Source organism: Eulemur rufifrons, chromosome 19 (genome assembly GCF_041146395.1).
Source record: "Eulemur rufifrons isolate Redbay chromosome 19, OSU_ERuf_1, whole genome shotgun sequence".
In the NCBI taxonomy this organism is placed as follows: Eukaryota; Metazoa; Chordata; class Mammalia; order Primates; family Lemuridae; genus Eulemur; species Eulemur rufifrons.
Genome location: NC_091001.1, coordinates 74,078,497 through 74,103,552, shown reverse-complemented (window position 1 = coordinate 74,103,552; position 25,056 = coordinate 74,078,497). Strand labels below are relative to the sequence as shown.

General features: G+C 36.1%; 2 protein-coding genes across 5 annotated transcripts in view; one reads left to right on the top strand and one right to left on the bottom strand.

The window, feature by feature from the left end:
* The window catches only part of ASB3 (ankyrin repeat and SOCS box containing 3), an 83,148-nt gene extending 82,602 nt beyond the window's left edge, over positions 1 to 546 (bottom strand). Inside the window, exon 1 of the mRNA XM_069495331.1 lies at positions 410 to 546. The gene's annotated coding sequence lies outside the window, so the exon portion shown is untranslated. The remainder of the gene's footprint in view (positions 1 to 409) is intronic.
* An 88-nt stretch (positions 547 to 634) lies between these two features.
* ERLEC1 (endoplasmic reticulum lectin 1) overlaps positions 635 to 25,056 on the top strand; it is a 40,962-nt gene continuing 16,540 nt past the window's right edge. The window contains exons 1-13 of one of the 4 annotated variants that reach the window (XM_069494048.1): positions 635 to 967; positions 6,735 to 6,839; positions 7,878 to 7,958; positions 9,174 to 9,251; positions 9,391 to 9,454; positions 10,153 to 10,187; positions 12,833 to 13,056; positions 13,149 to 13,278; positions 17,483 to 17,644; positions 18,612 to 18,671; positions 22,018 to 22,142; positions 23,556 to 23,633; positions 24,242 to 24,317. In XM_069494048.1, the coding sequence (XP_069350149.1) occupies positions 806 to 967; positions 6,735 to 6,839; positions 7,878 to 7,958; positions 9,174 to 9,251; positions 9,391 to 9,454; positions 10,153 to 10,187; positions 12,833 to 13,056; positions 13,149 to 13,278; positions 17,483 to 17,644; positions 18,612 to 18,671; positions 22,018 to 22,142; positions 23,556 to 23,633; positions 24,242 to 24,317 (1,380 nt within the window). In that variant the 5' untranslated portion in view covers positions 635 to 805. The remainder of the gene's footprint in view (positions 968 to 6,734; positions 6,840 to 7,877; positions 7,959 to 9,173; positions 9,252 to 9,390; positions 9,455 to 10,152; positions 10,188 to 12,832; positions 13,057 to 13,148; positions 13,279 to 17,482; positions 17,645 to 18,611; positions 18,672 to 22,017; positions 22,143 to 23,555; positions 23,634 to 24,241; positions 24,318 to 25,056) is intronic. The other 3 variants (XM_069494049.1, XM_069494051.1, XM_069494050.1) reach the window with 3 other exon arrangements.

Genomic DNA, 25,056 nt, shown 5'->3' with positions numbered 1-25,056 from the left:
GACGATCACAGTATTCTCATATTGGGAGATGGCGAGTCTCCTCACTTCGAGGTTCTCTTAACACAAGGTTACAGCGACTAAACAAACTGCCCGGCATTAGTAAGAAGCTGCTAAGTACCAAGATGACCACAGCCCACAGGAGAAGAGGTGGAGAGAAGCTTCAAGGCGGGAAAGATGAAATGCCGGATGCGGAGAAATGGAAAAAGAAAAGCAGCGAGAAGATAAGTCAAAAACACCTCCACTTCTCACTTCTCATCGCTGCGTTGAATCTTCTCATTTAATGTCCCACACCCCCATGGGCTCACCTTTCTTCCTCCCGCTCTCACAGCAGAACGGGCAAAGCCGCCACCCACCCACTGGAGAGCCACGCAGGTGGCTGGAGGGAGCGGCCGCCGCCGCCGGCACTCACCGGCTCGTCGCGCCGCCACTTATCCGCCGAATTGGCTGGTTTGAGACCAGGTCTCCGGGAGTCCTGGCCCGGAAGGCCGCAGCATTCGATCTCCACCACGGTGCTGGTGGTCGCAAACAAGAGAAGTACGACCAGCGTCCCGGCTTCCGTAGGCGGACGGCTCTGCGGCCCCGGATGTTGATATGCGGCATGCCCCGGAAACGGTGGGGGGAGATCCAAGGGGGCGGAGGCGGCGTTGCCGGGCTCTCCGGAAGGAGACGTGGCGGCGGTTGGGACCCCGTCTGCCTGGGAGCGTTGTAGTCCCGCCGCCTCCTTCTCTTCCTACTCCTCCTACTGCTCCTCTCCTCTTTGGGCAGAGGAGGTTGTGGTGGTGGCTGGAGAAAGCGGCAGCGGAGGATGGAGGAAGGAGGCGGCGGCGTGCGGAATCTAGTCCCCGGTGGGCCGGTGTTACTGGTCCTCTGCGGCCTCCTGGAGGCGTCCGGCGGCGGCCGAGCGCTCCCTCCACTCAGCGATGACATCCCTTTCCGAGTCAACTGGCCCGGCACCGAGTTCTCTCTGGTCAGTGCCCTCACAAAACCCGCAGCCATCTCCCCCTCTCCTGGCACTAAGGGTTCGGCCTTATCCCTCGGTTTTCTTGGCTTCCTCCACTCCCCCGAACCTCCTCTGCAAGCGCTTACCTTCCCCAAGCCAAAGCTCCTTGACTCTGCGTTCTTTCTTTCATTCATTCATTCACGCATTATGTGGATATGCCCCTGGTGCTAAACGTTAGGATTCCAGCGATCACCTGCTCTCCCCTGTTTATTCTGTGGCATTAGAACTTACTTCCCAACACTCCCATCCTTTGGAAACAGCTTTCTTAGAATCATATCAGGTGCATCTATTCATCTTCCCTTTGGAGAATCAACTGCAGCTCTTCCTCTACCAGCAGCCTTATTTCCTTCAGTATTACACACCACCCTGCCCACACAACCGTACTGCAAACGTGAGTTCCCTCTCTCATATTTGTTTTTCATCTGTTGTATATACATAGACTTACACAAACCAGGGGAACCTTTTTCTTCCAAAGTCGTTTCCGAGAGGGATATTTGGCCTGTAAGATGTTAAGGACCCTTTATGCAGAATATGCTTTAAAGTTTTAATGTATTACGGCTATTTAAGACCCCAGAACATGAGATTTTTATGAGTTTTCCTACAGTAAAGAACATATTTATAAACTCACAGGAATGAAAGTTCAGTTTTGGAGGAGTGGACTGCTGAAAAGTCTTCCTCTCCGCGTGTAGCTACTTCAGGCCAAAAAAAAAACCAAAAAACGTGTTCTTATGAGTCCATATATTAATTCATTTATTTCGAAGTGAAGTCCTGGAAAAAGCAAAAGTTAAAAGAAATTCTTGTTCCAATTACCTGCATTCATTCAATTTGGGAGACTATGTTATTATATTGTTCTAGTACTATTTCATTGAGACATTAATAAGTGATACCATGATGTCAAAACAAGATTAATCAGGTTAATGGATGTTATTACCTTGCAGCTTTCTGTTTGCAAATATTAGTTTTTGCTTATATCTCACACTTGGTCTGTTTCTTCACCCCTCTGTTCTCCCATTCTGATTGTTCAATGGTTTTTGAATTTATCTAGGTAAATATTTCTCTAAGAAGTCAGGTTTATTTTTGTATTAATACCATGAAATATTGGCATATTAAAATGCCTGTATAAAATTTTGTCATAAATCAGATATAACGTTGGCAGGCTTGGGGTGAGAATACTTTAATCTGACTTTCATTGTTGTATCCAAAGAATGTACTTGGAATGAACATGGCAAATGTTTAAAGAGTGTGATCATTAAAATGTTTTACTTTTGCACCTGTGGTTTTTTAACTGAAAAAAGCGCACTGATATGTGGCCCTGAGAAATTACAAACCTATGAGTAGATAACTAAAATGGCTGTTTAGAGGTTACTGCCAAATTGTTACTCAGTTTTCTTTGTGGCACTGATATTTGCTGGCTAAAAAGAGATTATGGGAAAAGATCCCAGTCACATCTCTATCAATTTTATTTTGAAATTTTGTTTTTAATTTTCTTTGGCAATGCAACCTAATCTCAGATGGGCACATTTGAAAATTTAGGGAGAAAATTTTTTTCTTTTTTTTTTTTTTTCGTTTTTTTTTTTTTAGAGATAGGGGTCTCACTATATTGCCCAGGCTGGAGTGCAGTGGCTATTCACAGGTATGAAGATAGTTAGTATTATATAGCTTCAAACTCCTGGGCTCAAGTAATGCTCCTGTCTCAGCCTCCTGAGTAGCTGGGACTACAGGCGCTCACCACTCCTCCTGGGTTTTTTCTCCTTTTTTAAGTTTGAATTATTTTGAGAAAAATCTAGAGCCATTTTTCTATGAATTGGCAAAAGGTCTATGGCCCCATGCAAAAATAAGCCACAATAGTCACTGTCATTGGTCTTTTGATTTTTTTTAATTACCTCTATAATCTTAATGCTTCCCTTCTCTGTTTTAATTGAAACTACTGCCCTCCTCACCTGGCACTGCCATTTGTTCTTTTAATGAGCTAGTTGGTTGCACATTTGTATCTAAGCAGCTGTATTAAGTAGGATAAGGTTTTTTGTCTCTCTACTATCGGAGACTGGATTAGAAGATCTGAATTTTTTTAAGCTTTAAAATTCTTCTCTGCTTTAAATCATCTTCCCGTTCAGATATATGAAGACAATATGTAATCTTTTACAATCTTGCTTTCAAATTTACTTAGAGAAAGTATTAAGCACTAAAATGTAAATTTTTTCATGTTTACATTAACTAGTTAATACTTATAATATTCTTCGCTTCCTAGTTTTTACCATTCAGTTTTTTGTGTATGTATTTTCCTTCCAAAGTAATATCTTTGTCATTATGTTTAATTATTCATTACTTCACATAGTTCATGGATTTCACCAAATTGAACCACAAAATCTAATTTCCAGTCCATTTCTATTGTTAATATAGTTTATTCCTACTCAAAAACTTTCCCCAAGCATTACTCTTGGAAAGAATGTTGATCCAACTCCATGATTTACAACGTGTCATATACATTGACATATTGTATCACTGAGTGTATTTTACAGCCTCTCCCAGGATAGAAGTTTTCTCTCTCATCCTCTAGCAGTCTTAATTCCTCCAGACCCATGTCAAACATTAGGGATTTCTCCCATTCCAAGATAGTTTTAAATTCCTTGACTTTAAAGTATCTCAACCCCTTTGATGAGTTTCATTATATTCAAATTTAACTTTATATGAAATCACTAATAGATATTTCCTCTTATACTGAAAATACTTTGTTATATGAAGTAAGCTTTTTATATTCTCTGTAATTCTGTATATTCAAAATTTATTATATTTTTGTTTTCTTAAATGACCTGTTTTACAAAATCAGAAGCATTTTAGTAGTAGATCAAAATTTTTAACTTAGAAAATCACAAAAGATTAACTTTTTCCCAGTAATTTCTATTACCAAAAAGTAGGGTAAAATTTTTTAACATTTCAGTGAAGAATTTTCAAATAGAATTGCTGTTTGGTCTATTTTATTGATGAGGAAAGCAGCCCTTCCTAAACTAATGAAAGACAAATCTTTGCACCAAGAATTGTCTTCTTTCTTTGCTGTGGTTCTAAACAAGCAGTTCCTTTATCCATCATTAGCATTTTAGTGAATATTTTAGTAAATAAGTCAATATTGCTATAAGATTCAACTCTGAAAATCAGAGTTGCAGGTACTTCACAAATAGACATGAATACGTTAAAGTCATTTGCTATAGTCTGCCTTCATTACTGTACAGGAATGATTTGACAAGACTTCAGGCCGTTCATTGCTAAGTGAATGTGAGTCATGCTTTGCATAACTCACTATCATATAATCTGTTATATGAAGTAACATAGCTAGATAGTGGCATATATCTGATATATCACTATCAGATATATATGTGAAATATCACTATCAGATATATATCTGAAAAAAATTGAAAGGCATTACTAACATGTCTTATAACAAATTGTTGGTACAACTGAATAAATGTTTCTACGGATCCCTTTATCATAAATTTGGCTTTGCAACTGTTACTTTCAAATCTCTTTGATTTTCTCATCACTTATAATAGCCTTTTAAACAAGACTCCTTGGCCATAATCCAGAAGTCTACATAGTAATATTTAAAAAGTTGATAAAAGCTGATTCAAATATATTAAGGCAGTGAAGAGCACACAGAATATGGAACCAGTCTGCTGCTTCTAGCTATGTTACCTTGGACAAATTATTTAAGCTTTGGGCCTCAGTGTTCTTTTCTGTAAAAATGAGTATAATGCTTATTTTGAGGATTAATGAGTTAATAAATGTAAAGCACTTAAAACAGTACTGTCATAGAGCTAATGCAGCTGGTACTTATTGCTTTATTTTATTTTATTGTCTTGTAAAAACATTGCTTTAATTTGCATTTGTGTTTAAGATTACATTGGTGACTAGTAATACTGGTTTTATTATAGTTAAGAGTTGTTATTGTTAAATTGAGAAAAGAACAGAGGTACTTACTAAGAAGTGATTCTTTCCTTGCCAGGAATAACCAAATAGGACATTAATTTCACAGTACTATAAGAAGAGAAAAGTAAAGAGAGAATGGAATTATTGTAGACCGTACATCATAAAATCTGAAAATCTCTGCCTTAGTAGTAAATATCCAGTAGTTGCTATCAGAAAGCAGAGATTTCTTTTCACTAAAATAATATCAGTTATATTAATTTAAGTGTTCATTTGAATCATATCAGATCATATGAACCAATATGAATTTATTTGGTTTTAAAGTGTAAAAAGCTTTGAAGATAGTTTTGTTGGCCGGGCGCGGTGGCTCACGCCTGTAATCCTAGCACTCTGGGAGGCCGAGGCGGGTGGATCGCTCGAGGTCAGGAGTTCGAGACCAGCCTGAGCAAGAGCGAGACCCTGTCTCTACTAAAAATAGAAAGAAATTATATGGACAACTAAAATATATATATACAAAAAATTAGCCGGGCATGGTGGTGCATGCCTGTAGTCCCAGCTACTCGGGAGGCTGAGGCAGTAGGATCGCTTAAGCCCAGGAGTTTGAGGTTGCTGTGAGCTAGACTGACGCCACGGCACTCACTCTAGCCCGGGCAACAGAGCGAGACTCTGTCTCAAAAAAAAAAAAAAAAAAAAAAAGATAGTTTTGTTGATATATTCCAGGAGTCAGAAAACCACAGCTATTGTACTAGCCAACTACCTACTTTTAAATAAAGTTTTAGTAGGACGTAACCGTGTGTTTTTTTACATACTGTCCCTACACTTTGTTGTTAGAGTGATAGAGTTGTAACAGAGACCATTTGGCCCACAGAGCCTAAAATATTTACTCTCTGGCCCTTTACAGAAAAAGTTTCCTGACCCCTGATATATACTAAAAAAAGTTAAGTCAGCACAAACAAACCATGGTAATTTTGCTTTTAAAAATGAATCTATTTATGGATAAATTCATACGTTCTCCAAATATGAAAAATACTGCATTACATTATGTTCTAGTGTCCCATCCAACAAAATTGACAGTACTGCAAAGTGCTGTGAATTGTTACATATAGATGGTAATTGCTAATAGCAGTAATAAGTATTCAATGATGGTGTATCTATGAACATTGACTCTTAATGCTGTTTTTGTTTTTGTTTTTTGAGACAAGAGTCTCACTCTGTTGCCCAGGCTAGAGTGCCGTGGCGTCAGCCTAGCTCACAGCAGCCTCAAACTCCTGGGCTCAAGCAATCCTTCTGCCTCAGCTTCCCGAGTACCTGGGATTACAGGCATGCGCCACCATGCCCGGCTAATTTTTTCTATATATTTTAGTTGTTCAGCTAATTTCTTTCTATTTTTAGTAGAGACAGGGTCTCACTCTTGCTCAGGCTGGTCTCGAACTCCTGAGCTCAAACAATCCACCTGCCTCGGCCTCCCAGAGTGCAAGGATTACAGGCGTGAGCCACCACACCCGGCCATTGATGCTTTTTAATCAGCATTTTAATGTCAACCTATTGCATTACTACTTTTTTCTTTATACTCCAACCTTTATTTTGTTCATTTTTTTCCTACTATTTTCTAATACCAGGACAAAGCCTGTTGTATTCATTTTGTCCTTCAAAAATATGTAGAATATTTTCCCTCCATTTGAAAACATGTTTTAAAAATCTTCTGTTGAACTATTAAATTAGTTTGAGGAAGCTTTGTTCTACCTAGAACTACAGTTATTCAATGTGATACAATTTAACCAGAAAAAATAATGTATATCTTTTGTTCTATTTCCAGCCCACAACTGGAGTTTTGTATAAAGAAGATAATTACGTCATCATGACAACTGCACATAAAGAAAAATATAAATGCATATTTCCCCTCGTGACAAGTGGGGATGAGGTAAGTTTTTATCAATATATTGATAGTCCCTGTTGCCAAAGATACTTATCTAAAATATTGCAACCACATACTTTGAAATAAAATATTCCTAATAACAGATTTGTCAATAACCCTGTTTCAGCATAAAAATATTAACTATTTTTATATTCCTGAATTCTTTGATGTTGTAGTTCATCTTGGAAAAATTAGCAACTAATTATTAATATTTTAAATAAAAATCCAACTCTGTACTTAACAAAGAACTTTTTATAAATAAATCTGTAGGAACCTTATGCTTTCTCACTACCTTAGCTCATGCCCTTTTCTTCCTCCAAAAGTGCCCCAACTGCCTCTTATTCATCCTTCAAGGCAATAACTTCTTTCAAGATGAAACAGGAGATGCAGAATGGTAAAATGGCAAGGATACTAGCCTAGGAGCCAAGAGGCTATTGTTGAATTTTGAACAAATTTGAGACTCACTTCCTCCACTCAATAAATTTGTTAAGCCAATTACATAATATTTTCATGACTTGTATAATAGAAATACTAAACTGAGTGCTTTCTTAGGTTTTGTTCAGATTTGAAATCTGTCTAAAGATAGCTGTTTTAAATCTCCTTAAGACACAAATACATACAAACACGAAACTACGCATACATAGGGCATTCAAGTCTGAAATGTAAAAATATACAGAAAACTGAAAAGTACCTCAAACCTTTCCAATATAGCCTATATTATTCAACTATTCTAAGGCTTTTATAGCTAGAATTTGTTGGGGTCAAGCTTTTAAAAATTCTGAAATAGGTTTATAAGAATTATTCAGGAAACTGATACTTACAAACCTTTTTTTAAGAGAAGAAAGGATGACTACTGTGGACGATTATTCTCTGGCTCCATATTTTATACTTCAATTCATTTGAAAGAAGTGGCCTACCATAGGATCTTGTTAAAGGTTCTGACTTTTTTCCTCTTTTATTTCCAAAGCATTTGTGATTTGACTCAGCAGAATTGGGTGAAGTTCTAGAAAAATCATAAGTATTAAACTCCAATTTTTTTTGCAGGAAGAAGAAAAGGATTATAAAGGTCCTAATCCAAGAGAACTTTTGGAACCGCTATTTAAACAAAGCAGTTGTTCCTACAGAGTATGTATTTTATGTTCACTTGATAACTGGAAAATAAATTTCCAACAACCAATAGACACTTGAAAATACTTCTATATTTCTTCTTTATTATGTTGTATCAGATTTTAAGTTAGGTGTAAATCTAAGTTATTTCTTAATGGTATTTTGGTCACTTAAATTTTTGTACACTATATGCAGCAGACACCCAGTTATACCAATATCAAATCATATCACCTATGAAATTATTTTGAATGTTTTTCAGTTGAAAGGAAAGTCTAATTGATAATAGAATTTTTATTTAAAATGCTAATTATTTTTTAAGATACATAGAAAATTATTCCTAAGCTAGGTAGTTATGATAGACTCCAGTTACATTCCAGACCTATTTCCTTCACAGAATTCTCACATATAGCTAATTAGTGGAAATAATGAATAGACTTCAGAAATTTCACATTTTTCTGAGGCATAATTATAAGTGTCATTTAATGAAAGCTTATTGTAAATCCTTGGGGAAATCTGCTCAGCTACTTCAGATATCAAAAAGTAATTCAGGGCCGGGTGCGGTGGCTCACGCCTGTAATCCTAGCACTCTGGGAGGCCGAGGCCGGTGGATTGCTCAAGGTCAGGAGTTCGAGACCAGCCTGAGCGAGACCCCGTCTCTACTAAAAATAGAAAGACATTATATGGACAACTAAAAATCTATATAGAAAAAATTAGCCGGGCATAGTGGCGCATGCCTGTAGTCCCAGCTACTTGGGAGGCTGAGGCAGTAGGATCGCTTAAGCCCAGGAGTCTGAGGTTGCTGTGAGCTAAGCTGACGCCACGGCACTCACTCTAGCCTGGGCAACAAAGTGAGACTCTGTCTCAACAAAAAAAAAAGTAATTCAGGGATGGGCACAGTGGCTCATGCCTGTAATCTTAGCACTTTGGGAAGTCAAGGCGAGGGGATTGCCTGAGGCTAGGAGTTTCAGACCAGCGTGAAACATAGCAAGACCTCATCTGTTCAAAAAATTTTAAAATTTGCTAGGCATGGTGGTGTAGCACCTGTAGTCTACCTATTTGGGTGGCTGAGGCAGGAAGATGGCTTTAGTCTATGAGTTGGAGGCTGCAGTGAACTCTGATCACACCACTGAACTCCAGCCTGGGTGACAGAACAAGACCCTCTCTCTTAAAAAAAAAAGTAATTCAGTTGAGTTATGTGGCTTTTGTATATTTAAATATATCCATCTTTCTTAGATTGAATCTTATTGGACTTATGAAGTATGTCATGGAAAACACATTCGGCAGTACCATGAAGAGAAAGAAACTGGTCAGGTGTGTTTTTCTTGAAAATACAAAGTATAGGACATTATAAAATGAGAATTTAATAATGAGATTGATAATTTCAAAGTTATATTCTTTAAAATGTATTTGCAAAATACTTACTGTATTTTTATTTTATTTTTAAATATAGAAAATAAATATTCACGAGTACTACCTTGGGAATATGTTGGCTAAGAACCTTCTATTTGAAAAAGGTTGGTCTCTACATAGTGATTTGGCAGTAATGCTGGAATTTGGTTTAAAATATATGTTCAAATTAGGATTTAAGAAATTTTCTTGGAGACTTTATGAGTTTTAAAATACTGAAATAAGTTTCTCAACTATTCCTTAGAAAACCTTTTTGAAGAGGTCTTTGTTTTAATTATTTTCTGCTTTGATAAACATGCTGTTTTCCTACTTATTTATAAAGTTTTTAAAATCTGGCAAGATGTACATGTTAGTGTTACATAGTGTCAGTCTTTTGCTTGGTTTAAGCAAAGTTTTTATATATGGAAACAGTTGTATCCCTCGAATTGTGAAATATTTTGATTTATTTATAGTATTCAAATTGGCCAACTATTTTGAGATTTAACTTTTCACTGAGATATAAATACTTCAAAAGAAAATTTTCCTGCCTGAAATAGAGTATGTCATAAATAAAGATACAGAGATTAATATGACTGTCCTTTTAGACAAAACCATTTCAAGGAAACTAGTTTTAAGGTAATAAGATAAAAATCATGTCCAAGATCAAGGGGCCAACAGGAAAAAAAGAAAAAAATTCAAGTATGTTTTTGATCTCCTTTCAAAAGAAGTTTAAAGTTACAAAGTTGGTTGAAAACTTAGTCATTTGTATCGTATTTATGTCACTGCTCAATCTTTACGTTTACCTTATTCTTATATTATTCAACAGATCGAGAAGCAGAAGAAAAGGAAAAATCAAACGAGGCAAGTGACAAATGTTGATTTTTTTTTTTGTACTCTTAACGTGCATTATAGTGAGGATTGAATTTATACAACTTAATGGACAGAATATAGCTATGTGTTCTTGATCAAATACCTCAGAGGATTGGGTCCAAAGAGCATTTACAATATATTTGGTCTTTCTGAGAAGGGTTACACCATAATCTTTCTGTTTGCTTTTAAGATGATACAAAAATTGGCCCGGCACAGTGGCTCACACCTATAATCCTAGCACTCTGGGAGGCCAAGGCGGGAGGATTGCTTGAGCTCAGGAGTCGGAGACCAGCTTGAGCAAGAGCAAGACCCCATCTCTACTAAAAATAGAAAAATTAGCCGGGAATGGTAGTGCAGGCCTGCAGTCCCAGCTACTCGGGAGGCTGAGGCAGGAGGATCGCTTGAGCCCAGGAGTTTGAGGTTGCTGTGAGCTAGGCTGACGCCACGGCACTGTAGCCCAGGCAACAGAGCGAGACTCTGTCTCAAAAAAACAAAAATAAGATCATACAAAAGTAAACAAATCTATCATTGCTGTGTCTGAGAAACATTCTATAATAGCATTATATCACTTCTGTGCTTAGCAGTGGTTCCCTCTGTTTAATGTTGGAAACAATTATTATAAGAGCTTTTGCATTTTTTTCCTGTTGTTTGGCCCCATCTCTCATGGGTAAAACAGATAAACTATATATGTAAATAACAAGCTACCAGACGCAAGCACCTTAAAAGCAGGGACTGTCTTTTATCTATTTACCCCGCAGTGCAAAGCAGAGTGCCAGACATATTGTAGGTACTTCATAAATGTTCACTGAATGAATGGATAAATGATGGCTAAAAGTAGGGTTGTTTAAAAAGAATGATTCCTCAGGATGCCTAATCATAATGTTTAAATACCCATGTAGTTCAAGAAATGCTTTCTAAATCCTAAGAATTTTCATAGAGTTTAAATAACTTACTGATAGAGGATTTTTCTATGAATGGTTTAATATCATAATGATACTTTTATTAGAAGTAAAATGAAATGACAAAGGCTTTGAGAATTACTTAAAAGGGATGCCTGTAACTGAGAAGGGTGGCTTTGGGGGGAATTGATAAGCTGAGCATAGACACACATAGCATTGCTATTTTAAAAGATTTTAATTTTACAGACTACCTTTGAGATAAATTATTTATTTACTGTGACTCTGGAGGATAGCAAGATGGAATTCAAAGTGTGAAATGATAAAGGAAGAGGAATAAAAGGGTAAGGGAAGAAAACTAACATTTATTGAGCCTCAATTTATAAGCCAGACAGTGCCAGGCATGGGCATGTAACAAAAGCTAATGTTTAATTTGGGAGACAACTTTTGAGTATATAATCATGTGTCACTTAACGACAGGGATGTGTTCTGAGAAATGTGTCTTTAGGCAATTTCATCATAGTGTAAACATCATAGAGTATACTTACACAAACCTAGATGGTATATATATTATTTATGTATATATATTTTTTTCTATGGAAAACCAAATTCCCAGCACCATTATTGAATATCAGTCACTTCCTCTACTTTATCTGCAGTGCCGATATCAAGTGCCATATATCGGGTTTCTATATATGCTCCATTATAGTCTTACAGGACTACCATTGTATATGTCGTCCATCATCAACCTAAACGTCATTATGCAGTGCATGACTGTATGATATTACCTACTTTCACAAATGGCAAAAATTGAAATTTGGTCAGAGTCATAAAAGCTAGTAAATTCAAAGCTTGGATTTGAATCCAGGATTTTCTAATTTTAGACACTAGCATGAAAATAGCATACAAAGAAATCTCAAAATATTTTTCCCTGGAAACATTTATTTATTGCCTGTTTTGGACATGGTGCTGACAGGGTACCAAAGTGATACAAGATGAGATCCCTGCCTCCAAAGAGCTTGCTTGGAGATGTTATCTTTTTAAAGCCCTTACATTAGATTTTTCTTAAGTTTATATAGAGAAAAATATGGGAGCTAACTTCTTAGTCATCTATTCTTCCAGCCCATGAAAGTTTCTTAATTTGTCTTTTGCTGGCCTTCAATAGATTTATATAGGAATTTATGTTCTGAAAAGTATGTGCTGTTAATAACAAGAAAGAAGAGTAAGCAGATTGATGAACTAGTACTACATTTAGATTACTGTTTTAGAAGATAGTGTTTTACTATATGGCCCTATTTTTTGGCCAGTCAACCTTCAGACCTGTAGACTCTAAACTCTAACACAGCCATTCACTGAGAGTTTAGTGAAGAAAGCTCTGAGCAGCCCAGTATAGTAAATTCCTATATTTTATCTTAGTCTCTTTGTTTAGAACTGTTGAGAATAATTCACATTAATCATGATCTTGTAGCCCTTTATATAAATTTACATTTACTTAACATCTTAATTTTAGCACCAAATAATCTTTTTTTGCTGTATTAAACTAGCTCTGAAAACACATAGTTGCTCAAGTAAGAACTTACAAATCAAAACAGTATTGGAGAACTTAAAATACAGAAATGTTACCTTTCAGTTTATAAATAAAATGTAGTTTTCTTCCTTTCAGAATAATAAGTTCTTCTCCCATCCTCACCCCCACCTTCATTTCTAATGAAAAGTCTGTGTTATACTTTTTTTTTTAAGATTCCCACTAAAAATATCGAAGGTCAGATGACACCATACTATCCTGTGGGAATGGGAAATGGTACACCTTGTAGTTTGAAACAGAACCGGCCCAGATCAAGTACTGTGATGTATATATGTCATCCTGAATCTAAGCATGAAATTCTTTCAGTAGCTGAAGTTACAACTTGTGAATATGAAGTTGTCATTTTGACACCACTCTTGTGCAATCATCCTAAATATAGGTAGGATGTGCATTTAATATTTTAAACATAAAATGCACACATGCTTTAAAGTGTTTTATGCTTAGCTTTAATGCTTTGTTCTTACTGAATAGGTTCAGAGCATCTCCCGTGAATGACATATTTTGCCAGTCAATGCCAGGATCACCATTTAAACCCCTGACCCTGAGGCAGTTGGAGCAGCAGGAAGAAATACTAAGGGTGCCTTTTAGGAGAAGTAAAGAGGTAAGAGAATTATCTAATAATAGTGTCAGAGTGCTTCATTTTCTAAATTTCAGAGTACATATCAATATTTTAATGATTTCTTTAGTATAGTAGTAGTGATTTATTTTACTGGCTCAAAATTTTAAATTTCACTTTTCATTGATATTAATTCCTTTCCTTATTCTAGTCCTTTTCAGAAACTAAAGTTTGACATCGTATTCATTGTAGTTAGCTTAATTTTTAGGTAGTTGTCCCAGCTAAACCTCTTGAAAAAATAGCCTACAGCCCCATATCTACCTCCTAATACTTTATTCTTCACCTCATTGCTACCCTTATAACTTCTCAATGCTACTTCCTTCTTTTGATCTATATCTTCCCTTTTCATCTGCCTATTGGAGATAGCCATATACACTTTGAGTAATCTCACACTGAACATTTTTTCTCATTCACACTGACCACTTTTTTTGTCTTCCTCAATGTTTTTAAAGCAGTATATGCTACCCAACTGACCAAGTTGAAAACCTAAGTCATTTTTCTTACCTTTCTCTTCATTTATCTGTGACTCTAATCATTCACTAAGAGCCATCAGTGTTATCTTCTACATGCTTTTCAGATCCATCCTATAATTAGTTCAGGACCCCTTATTTCCTAGGACCAGAAACTAATCTCACAAATCCCCTTTCTAGTCCTACCCGGGCAGCTAATAAAATGCTCTTTCTAAAATGAACATTTGATTATGTATTTAATCCTTTCGTGGAAATGAACTACACCTCAGGATAAAATTATTGTTCCTGGAATAAAAGCCCCTTTGTGTTCTGACTTCAGCCTCATTTTTTATCACCATTCCCCTTATCCCAGCTATTTTGAACAACTTAGAGTTTTCTAAAAGTACCATGTTCTTTCTGGCCTCCTTGCCTTTGAATATACTGTTTTCCTTCTGTTGCTTTGTCCCCTCCCTTCCCTTCACCTCATGAACTTGTACTTATGCTTGAATGTGATTCCAGTGTCACTTCCTTTGGAAATTAGCCAGGATTTCTAGGATTACCTCAGGAAGAAATGAATACTTCTTCTATGGTCTTGTATTTTATTCAGTCCTCCATTATAGCACTGTAGGTCTGACGTTAAACTGGAAGGCAGAAGAAAATAACTAATAACTTAGCTGCAAGGCTTGTTTCCTCTTTTCCTCTTGAGTACTTTTTGCAGAAGTATTGCTGGACTCTTTATGGATCCTCTGACCAACACAGTCATTCTGATAGAAGGAAAAAGTGATCTTAATATTAATTCCATAGTTTGACTTGGAGTACTGTATTGAGACTTAAGCTGGAATTCTCTTCTCATCTTCTTTTTGATAGTGATCTAAATACTAGCAAATACTTAAAAGTTCGCTCAATCAAAATGCTTCACAAATCCCAACTTTCATTACTCTTCAAGAAAAAGTACCAGTTTACTTTTCTCTAAATAATGTGTTTAATCTGCCAATTGAGAAAAATACATTTTTAAAAAGCTACAAATGATTGGCCAGGCACGGTGGCTCATGCCTGTAATCCTAGCACTCTGGGAGGCCAAGGTGGGCAGATCGTTTGAGCTCAGGAGTTCAAGACCAGCCTGAGCAAAAGTGAGACCCCATCTCTACTAAAACAATAGAAACAAATTAGCTGGACAACTTAAAATATATAGAAAAAATTAGCCAGGCATGGTGGTGCATGCCTATAGTCCCAGCTTCTTGGGAGGCTGAGGCAGGAGGATCACCTGAGCCCAGGAGTTTGAGGTTGCTCTGAGCTAGGCTGACGCCATGGCACTCTAGCCTGGGCAACAGAGTGAGACTCTGTCCCAAAAAAAAAAAAAAAAAAAAAAAAAGCTACAGATGATAATGCTTTCAAATTACTTAGATCTTTAGGGAACGTGTGCCATATGAAAATCTTAGATGATGCTGTATGATAAATAGTTACTTATAACTTATCTTTGGCTGGGTGCTGTGGCTCACGCCTGTAATTCCGGCACTTTGGGAGGTCGAGGCAGGGGATCACTCGAGGCCAGGAGTTGGAGACTAGCATGGACAACATAGCTAGACTCTGTCTCTACTAAAAATTTTAAAAATTAGCCAAGTATGATGGCATGCACCTGTAATCCCCGCTTCTCAGGAGGCTGAGGCAGGAGGATCACTTCAGCTTAGGAGTTTGAGGCTACAGTGAGCTATGATCAGGCCACTGCACTCCAGCCTGGGCAATGGAGCAAGACTTTGTCTCTAAAAAAATAAAAATAAAAATAAAAAACCTTATTTAAGAGTCATTCTTTAAATAAATCTATTCCACATAACTTTTAAAAATGTGTATTTTGCATATGGTTTGCCTTTTAAGTGTGTATCAAGCATCACCATACAGATAAAGAACTTTTTCCTTTTTTAAACAAAAATACAAATCTGACTATTGGAATTTTGGTTTGATGTTCTGCCTATGTGATTATGTTACATTAATTTAGAGATTATTAGACTATTAGGAGTCCATTTTGTGAATTTTGAAACTCTACTACGTAAACTACTAATCATCCTATTTTTATTAGAATAATTTTCCTTAAAAATGAAAGTGCAGCTTCTGTCCAAAATAAGCAAAAATAAAGGGCCATGCTTCTATTCTTGCTACTTTATCTTGCTCTTAGCTGCAGGATTCACTGTGCAGCATTATTTTCTTCATTAACCTTAATACAAATCTCATGTATTCCAAATTATTAATGCAGTCTATTAGACCTTTGTTCCTTAGGAGGAGTGACTATGTCTGCTTCATTTTTAATACTCAGCACTTAATATAGTGCCAGAACATAGTAAACTGTGACCATGGAAAGAGTTATACAATGAAGTTCAGGGTCCTTTCAAAAAATAAGGCGCCATCTTGGCAATCCTTATTCTTCCTAATGTTGGTGGGGAGAAAGGATAAAGTCATTGGTTTCTGGAGTAACCATCCAGTGACGCCTCTATAAGCTGAAATAGAAGCAAAAGAACCACAATTGGTTAGTGGTAACTACACCAAGTGAAAAAGGAGACATAGTATCTACCATACATTTATTGGGAACTCATTTACTATCCAATTTTTATAAATTATTCATTTCATTTATAATCAGAACACTCACTTCTAAGATCAATTCTGGTCTAGAGTCATTTCCTATCTACTCACTGTCAGCACCCATAAACCACTGAATCTTAACTTATTAACCTCTTTTATAATTATTCTTTTCTCTCTTCCCCAGCTCTTTTACTTCTTTACATCAGTTAGTTAGTTATTTTTATGTACCCAGACTTTTTCTGGCAATTCCTTTACTTTAGATTCTCTTCATCTCTGACATGGGTTACTGCAACTTCTAACTTGACTCTCTACCTCTAGATTGGTCCCTGCTATTCCTTGTTTCCTGCCACTGATAAACTAATTACTTTAAAATATGATCACAGCATATTTTGCCTAAAACCTATACGATAATGTCCAAACCTCTTAGCATATAATAGTTTTCCACCATATAGTGCCTGCTTATCTCTTAGTTTAAATATTGTAGCCCCACATCTTTGTTCTTACTGCCTCCTCAAGTCCACATGCATATACACACACATAGAGACAGAACACACAGATATACACATCAATCACAAATTATTATTCATGTTTTAAGAATTGATCAAGGGTTTTTTCTTTGTGAAGTCTTCATATTTCAGTTCTTGGTCAAAGCCTATTTGAATAACCCCTGCCTCATGAATCTGCTATTCCCTACACCCTTATTAGTTTGTGTCTTCCCTGTCAAATTTTAGGTTCATCCAAAGCAACAACCAGGGCTTGTTACATTTGAATAATTGTAACTAATATTCATATTCATTCCCACCCAGCTCTTCTTTACCCTGCTTGTTATCCTTTCTTTACCCTTAGTGACCACATTTTCCAAAATTAAATGTAGGGACACAAAGCCTAACACATAGCAAAGTCCTCACTAAAAATAATGAAACAAAATATATGAAATGAAAATTATCCCTGTATGTTTAAGATGATCACCTATCCCAACTCGTATATGGAACTAACATTTGTCTAGAGTTTTTTCTATACTATTTAGTATTACAAAGTCCATTTTCTTAAAATACATTAAAAACAAGTGGACTTTTCCGTATTTTCTACAGGTTAAAAATAATCAGCCATAACTGAAAAAAATTAAGTGTGGCATAAAAGCCCTTAAACATATGCATGTTTCATTTTAGGAAGATTTGCAATCAACCAAAGAAGAGAGATTTCCAGCGATCCACAAGCCCATTGCTGTTGGCTCTCAACCAATGCTAACTGTTGGAACAACCCACATATCCAAATTGACAGATGACCAACTCATAAAAGAGTTCCTTAGTGGTTCTTACTGCTTTCACGGGGTGAGAAGTAAACCTTAAGTTTAAATATTTATCTTACAACTTTGACTTGTCAGTTATTGTCGGTAGGCATTAATAGCACTGAAAAAGGTTTTTGTCTATAAATGGCAGGATCCAGCCATTCCCAATGGACATTTTCACTCTGCAGTCTCATATTCCCACACCTCTGTAATCTAACCTATAGCCTTTGTTCTCTTTACTCACAAGGTAAAACTTGACCTTATCTCTAGCAATCATGTGTGATTCTGGTTGATTGCTGGAATGGGCATTAATTATGGTATATCCTACATTTTGGTGATGTAGCAATCATATGTCAAACTTGAGTTAACATCTACCTTTACAAAGGTAAAATTTTGCCCCTGACTATTAGCATCCGTGGGAGGGAGATACACTTCCAACTGAAGTTTTAATTTTATTTTATTTCATTTTACCAAAGCACTGCAGCAGTTACTCTTGTATTTGTCTTTTTTTATTTTTCAGTAATTGCCGGGGGCGGAGGGGGGGGGTTTGAGGTAGATTATCCCTCTGGTGCCCAGGTGGGAGTTCAGTGGCATGATCATACCTCACTGTAGACTCGAACTCCTGGGCTCATGCCATTCTCCTACCTCAGCCTCCCGAATAGCTGGGACTACAGGCATGTGCCACCATGCCCAGCTAATTTTTTTTCTTTCTTTCTTTCCTTTTTTTTTTTTGGAGACAGGATCTCACTATGTTGCCCAGGCTGGTCTTGAAATCCTGGGCTCGAACAATTCTTGTGCCTCAGCCTTCCAAGTTGCTGGAATTACAGGCATGAGCCACTATGCCCTACAATTTTTCAATAATTTTTAATTTTAATTTTCAACTGTGCTATTGCTGTTGCAGGTTTTTTAAATTACATTTATTTCCATCACTTCATGTGGCAGAATTGAGACAGGCCCCAAATCCGCCTTTCTCTGTGTTTAACTTCATCTAAATGTTTTCTTTCCTTTAGGGTGTTGGTTGGTGGAAATATGAATTCTGCTATGGCAAACACGTACATCAATACCATGAGGTATAGAATAGCATTTATATATCATTCTACCACTAGATGATTTAAAGTTTTAAAAATCTTTTATGGAAAAAAGGAGAGGGATTGGTGTTCTTTGAATTATTAGATGATTTTAATATGGAAATACTAATCAGAATTATCTCCAAATTTTGGAAAATGGAACACTTGGTATTAAGTAAATCAGTCATCTTAAAATGACATTGTTTATTAACTACTTAGAATCTTATATTACCATGAGCCTGGTAGAATAATAAGCTGTTGTGGCTATACCTCATTAGCTTTGATCAAGAAATTAGTCATTCTTATAATTCATCTTTAAGAAAATAAGGCCGGGCGCGGTGGCTCAGGCCTGTAATCCTAGCACTCTGAGAGGCCGAGGTGGGTGGATCGTTTGAGCTCAGGAGTTCGAGACCAGCCTGAGCAAGAGCGAGACCCCATCTCTACTAAAAATAGAAAGAAATTATATGGACAGCTAAAATATATATATATAGAAAAAATTAGCCGGGCATGGTGGTACATGCCTGTAGTCCCAGCTACTCGGGAGGCTGAGACAGGAGGATCGCTTGAGCCCAGGAGTTTGAGGTTGCTGTGAGCTAGGCTGATGCCACGGCACTCACTCTAGCCTGGGCAACAGAGTGAGACTCTGTCTCAAAAAAAAAAAAAAAAAAGAAAGAAAATAAATGGTAAGATAGTACATTATCGCTAGGTTAGTAAAATTGAGTAAATACAGCAAGTTTCACAGCTAAAAGAAGGTGCCATATTATCTAAGTTTAAAATAAAATAAGTTTTAAGTTTATATATATTGGATTTTTATTTTATTTATAATTTTACAATTCAGCATATTCTCCCACACTTGAGCGAACCTGCTTAAATTCTGAGGATCAAGCTCCAATAGTTTTTTTATTTGTCATACTTATACTTTGGTACAATAAACTGCTAGACGTAGAAGACAAACTTTAATTAATGAATATTGACTTGGCTGCTTTAAAAGGCTATATTCAGTCCCCCCCAAAAAATACTAGTAATTATAAAATACTATATTTGCCCACTAGAGTTGTTTTGAGCTGATCTTAAATTCCAAGATGGAGCATGCTAAAACAAATCATCAGTTTATCTTCCACACTTAAATCATCCAAAATATATGAGCCATCTGTAAAGTAAGATAATTTTTTCTTCACTTAAACCTGAGGAATTTCATTTAAATATTCTCTCCATTTATTCTTCCTGCTTTGCAGATGTTTTATTTTTAATAACATTTATTAGTACAGAAAAAGGATAAAGAACCATCTAACTACAATCCAGGTAATATCCAGTGACTTTTTTTTTAATGAAAGGAATACGCCAGAAATTTAAAATGAAAAGTAAATTTCCCCTCTGCCATCATCATACTTCCCAAAAGTAACTGCTGTTAACATTTTCATAGTTAACCTTCCACAGAAAAAAATGCATATAATAAATGTTGGTATAACCTTTTATTTATAGAGAAGGGATCATGTGCTGCTCTGCACTTGTTCTTTCCACTTAGTATCTTGGACATCATTCCATGTCAGCAACAACTGATCTTACTCTTTTCAGCAGGTACAGAGGATTATGTCTATACCTACAATGTATTTAACCAGACCTCTACTGATGTACCTTTAAGTTTCTGGTTTTTGCTGTGATAGTGTTTTAGTGAACATTTTTAAATAGTTCTGTTGATATACCTTTGCAAATATATTCATAGGGCACACTTCTGTCAAGATGCTTGCTAGGTCAAAACATATGCATACTGAAAAATTGCCTTCCAAAGGGTTGGACCAGTTTACACTTCCATTAACAATGTCTGTTTTCCATACACATGCAACACTAGGTTTTACCAAACATATTTTGGCCAAGGTCATATAACCTAGAATTTTCTGAGGGACTCTGCTAGGAATCTTGAGAGAAATAAAAATAATTGTTCCCTGGCTGGGCACGGTGGCTCACGCCTGTAATCCTAGCACTCTGGGAGGCCGAGGCAGGAGGATCACTCGAAGTCAGGAGTTGGAGACCAGCCTGAGCAAGAGCAAAACCCCATCTCTACTAAAAATAGAAAGAAATTATCTGGACAACTAAAAATATATAGAGAAAAAATTAGCCGGGCATGGTGGCACATGCCTATAGTCCCAGCTCCTTGGGAGGCTGAGGTAGAAGGATTGCTTGAGCCCAGGAGTTTGAGGTTGCTATGAGCTAGGCTGACGCCACAGCACTCTAGCCTGGGCAACAGAGTGAGACTCTGTCTCAAAAAAAAGAATAATTGTTCACTATTTATATACCAGGCACTAAGTACTTTACAAATATTGACTCATTTAATCCTCACAACAACCTTAAGAGGTGGGTATTGTTATTTCAACATGAGGAAACAGAAACAAACCTTCAGTAACTTGCCTAAAATCACCTAGGTAGTAAATGGTGAAACTGGAATTCAAACTCAGGCAGTGTTGCTCTATATCCAACCTCTTAAACACTTCATTTTGCTGTTGTAATCCCTGTCTATCTAGGAACTTACAGTCTAGTTGCTGAAAAAGTTAATAGTCATCTCTTCCATTAGGCAATATGCTCCCCTAGAGCACTGGCCTTGCCTGTTTCATTTGTCACAATAGGAGTTTTGAATTCTACTAATCAGATACATATTAGTGCCCGGCATGGTTACCTGACGTAAAATATGAAGGAAGGAAAGAAAGGAAGTCAGGGAGGTAGGAAGGAGAGCAAAGGAAAGAAGTCCACATATAGGATAGTATGTCATTTAAAAAAAATAACAAAGGCAGAATGGTGTTTCTGGACAATTTTGCTACAGAAATAAGTGTGGTGTCAAGTATTGTGAAGACCAGTATAACATGAAAGTTTGCATTTGAAGGACCAGAAGTAGGATGAAGATAGGCTAAAGGGTAAGAGATAGAGGCCCAAGATTTAATTAGAATCATGGTAGTATGTGGTTGTATTATCTCAGTATGAGAGATTAAACTCTTGGTTGGGGGGTGCTGGCGATGAAAATGTAGAGGAAGAGACTAAGCTGAAAAAATCTCCAGGAAAGAACTGACAGGACTGATCTGTAGGAAAGGAAAGAGATGGAAGAGTAAAAAATAACTATATGTAGAGCTAACCTGACTAGAAATTAGTTACACTATTCAGAGAATCAAGGAATAAAGAAGATAATGAATTTAAATTTCTACTCGAGTTTGACTAACATCACTACATCTAAACATAGATAAACATAGATATCCAGTGTGTAGATAAATACTATAGCTTACAGGAGGGTCAGGTCATCAGCATAAATGTCTACTCGATGATGTCAAGCATGCATTATCACAAATATTTTTTCATATATTAGGACAAAGATAGTGGGAAAACCTCTGTGGTTGTGGGGACATGGAACCAAGAAGAGCATATTGAATGGGCTAAGAAGAATACTGCTAGAGCCTATCATCTTCAAGACGATGGTACCCAGACAGTCAGGTAATGATTCACTTTATTTGCCTTTGGATCTGATTAGTAGAATTTCTAAAACTCAGAATATTGAAAACACAAAAATTTAAACACTTAAGTTAAAATCCCTGGTCAATTATTTTTCAGGGGACATCTTTTAGATTAGTTTTCTTTTCTTGGGGAGGCAACACTATAATAGTTAAGAGCACAATCTCTTAGTAAGAAGACTACCTGGATTCAAATGCTGGCTCTTTTATTACCTAAGACAAATTACACAATCTTTTAACCCTCACTTTTCTTGTCTAATGGTATTTGTGTCATAGGATTGTTGTGACATTTAAATGAGGTAATTCATGTAAAGGACAGTGCCTGGCAGTAACATGCAGTAACCTTTGGCTGCTGCCTTTAATTAACAATGGTGGTGGTACATTAATGAGAGTAGCTGTGGTATTAGTAACAGTGGCTCAATTCTGTTAAAACGGGCTGTTATAAAATGTCTGTGTCTTTCATGTGTAATCTTTACCTCTTTAAGTTATTTAATTCTATTTAAATATACCCTTTGTTACTTAACCTTTGTGAGATAATGGTTGAAAATGGTTGAGCAGTAGCTTTTTCAAAAACTACCTCACATATCTTTTGGGCTATGTGGGTATATTTTGTCATAAGAGAAGTAAATTAATTTCATTTCCCAAGAATATCTAAGCTTTAGATTATCTTATAGTCTCTTGCCCAGTACACTTTAAATTATTCATCCTTGTTCCTTCTAAGCTGTTAACTCTGTCCTTCATAGAATACATAGTATTGAGAGACTGTTTTCATAATATGCTGATGACCAAAATCAAAGTTAGCAAAATTAAGACATAAACATTTAAGTATTATAATATACTAAACAACTTGACTTTTCTTATAGGTATATGTTTCGTGTGAAAATAGTATGGTATTATATGCAATAAATATTGAAGCAGGGGAGTGTTAGACTGACAAAATTAAAGCTTTCGTTTGGATCCTGCTCATTTAAGATTTATAGCTTGGCCTAGGCTTTGCCTTTTGTACTATAGTACCTACAGTACAGTATTTTAATAGAAGTAGCTTGATAGAGGACAGAAACAGAACTGTTCGCAAAACAGTCTACTGGGCTGGGGAAATAGATAACTTTAAAACAGCTTTTTTTAAAGAAGTCTAACCATAATTATTTGTATTCAAATAAATAATACACAAGTTGATCATTATTATGAATGAAGCCACTACACAGTATCTCTAATTTATCTTCTCTTTATAGAATCTGAAAGACTGTCTCTGTGACATAACCCTAAAAATATTTTATAGTCATTTTTTTAACCAATGCAAAACTTATCCCTCTGATCATCTTGTCACCCTACCATTACAATTATTCTGAATTAGTGAGATTTAGTTTAATAAAGCTTGTATGTTTCTCTGATTCAGGATGGTGTCACATTTTTATGGAAATGGAGATATTTGTGACATAACTGACAAACCAAGACAGGTGACTGTAAAACTAAAGTAAGTTAGACCAAAAATCATGTCATGCTTTATACCTTTCTCTTTTATCTGCTTTCTATGGATAAATGTTTTATGTAAAGATAAAGTATAATTATGCACAATTATTTGTTAAATTATACAGGGTCCACTTGAATGGGATTTTTATAGCTTAAGAAGAAAACTATTAAGAGTAATTTTATCCCTGATCATCACCTAAATACAAATCTGGGAACGACACCAATTGGACATCAGACTGAGGTGGGGGGTGGGGGAGGGGATGGGGGTATGCCTACACAATGAGTGCATTGCGCACCGTTTGGGGAGTGGTAACACTTGAAGGTGCTGACTCGGGAAAGGGGGGGTGGGGAAAAAAATACGAAACTATTGTTTTTAACTTGCACTGTTCACTTAATAATTTATCATGAATATTTCCCATATTATTTCATATCATTGTACAAGAAATAATGTATACATTATGAGGACATACTGTATCTAACAAGATATACTGTTAGACTCTTTGATTCTGTAAAATTAAATTGAAAAAAAAAAACTATAAAAAAAAAAGAAAAAAAAAAAGTAATTTTATTTTGTATGATTTAGGCAGTACCTTAAAGTACTCTCTGTTTTAGGTGTAAAGAATCAGATTCTCCTCATGCTGTTACTGTGTATATGCTAGAGCCTCACTCCTGTCAGTATATTCTTGGGGTAAGTAAAAAGAAAATAATCAAAAATTCAATTTGGGGCCATATTTTAATTTTTTTGCATTAAGTCTAGAAAGGACCTTCACTAGTCTCTAAGAGTTAATATAGCCCACATACCACTTCTGTGATATCTGACATGTTTTTTTATTGAGGTATAATTTACCTAAGATAAAATGCATAGATCTTAAATGGTGAGTTGGTAAGTTTTAACAATTTCATGTGCCCATGTATCACCCAAAACAAGTTATGTGTCACTGTAGAAAGTTCTCTCATACCCTTTTCTAGTAAACACTTCCCTAGTACCTCTCAAAGATACTCTTTTGTGATTTCTGACACCGTGATTAGTTTTGCCTTTTTTTGTATTCCATGTGAATGGAATCATACAGTATATAATTTTTTTGTGTCTGGCCTCTCTGACTCAGCATAATTTTTATTTTTGATCTTTTTTTGTTTGTTTTATTGATACATAATATTTGAACATATTTATGGGGTACATGTGATATTTGGTTACATGCATAGAATGTGTAATGGTCAAGTCAGGGTATTTAGGATATCCATTACCATCAGCATTTATCAATTCTTTGTGTTGAGAACATTTCAATTCCTCACTTCTGGCTATTTTGAAATATGCAATATGACGTTAACTATAATCACTTACTGTGCTATCAAACATTAGAATTTTTTCCTTCTATCTAACCGTATGTTTGCACCCATTAACCAACCTATCTTCATCTCCTTCTCAC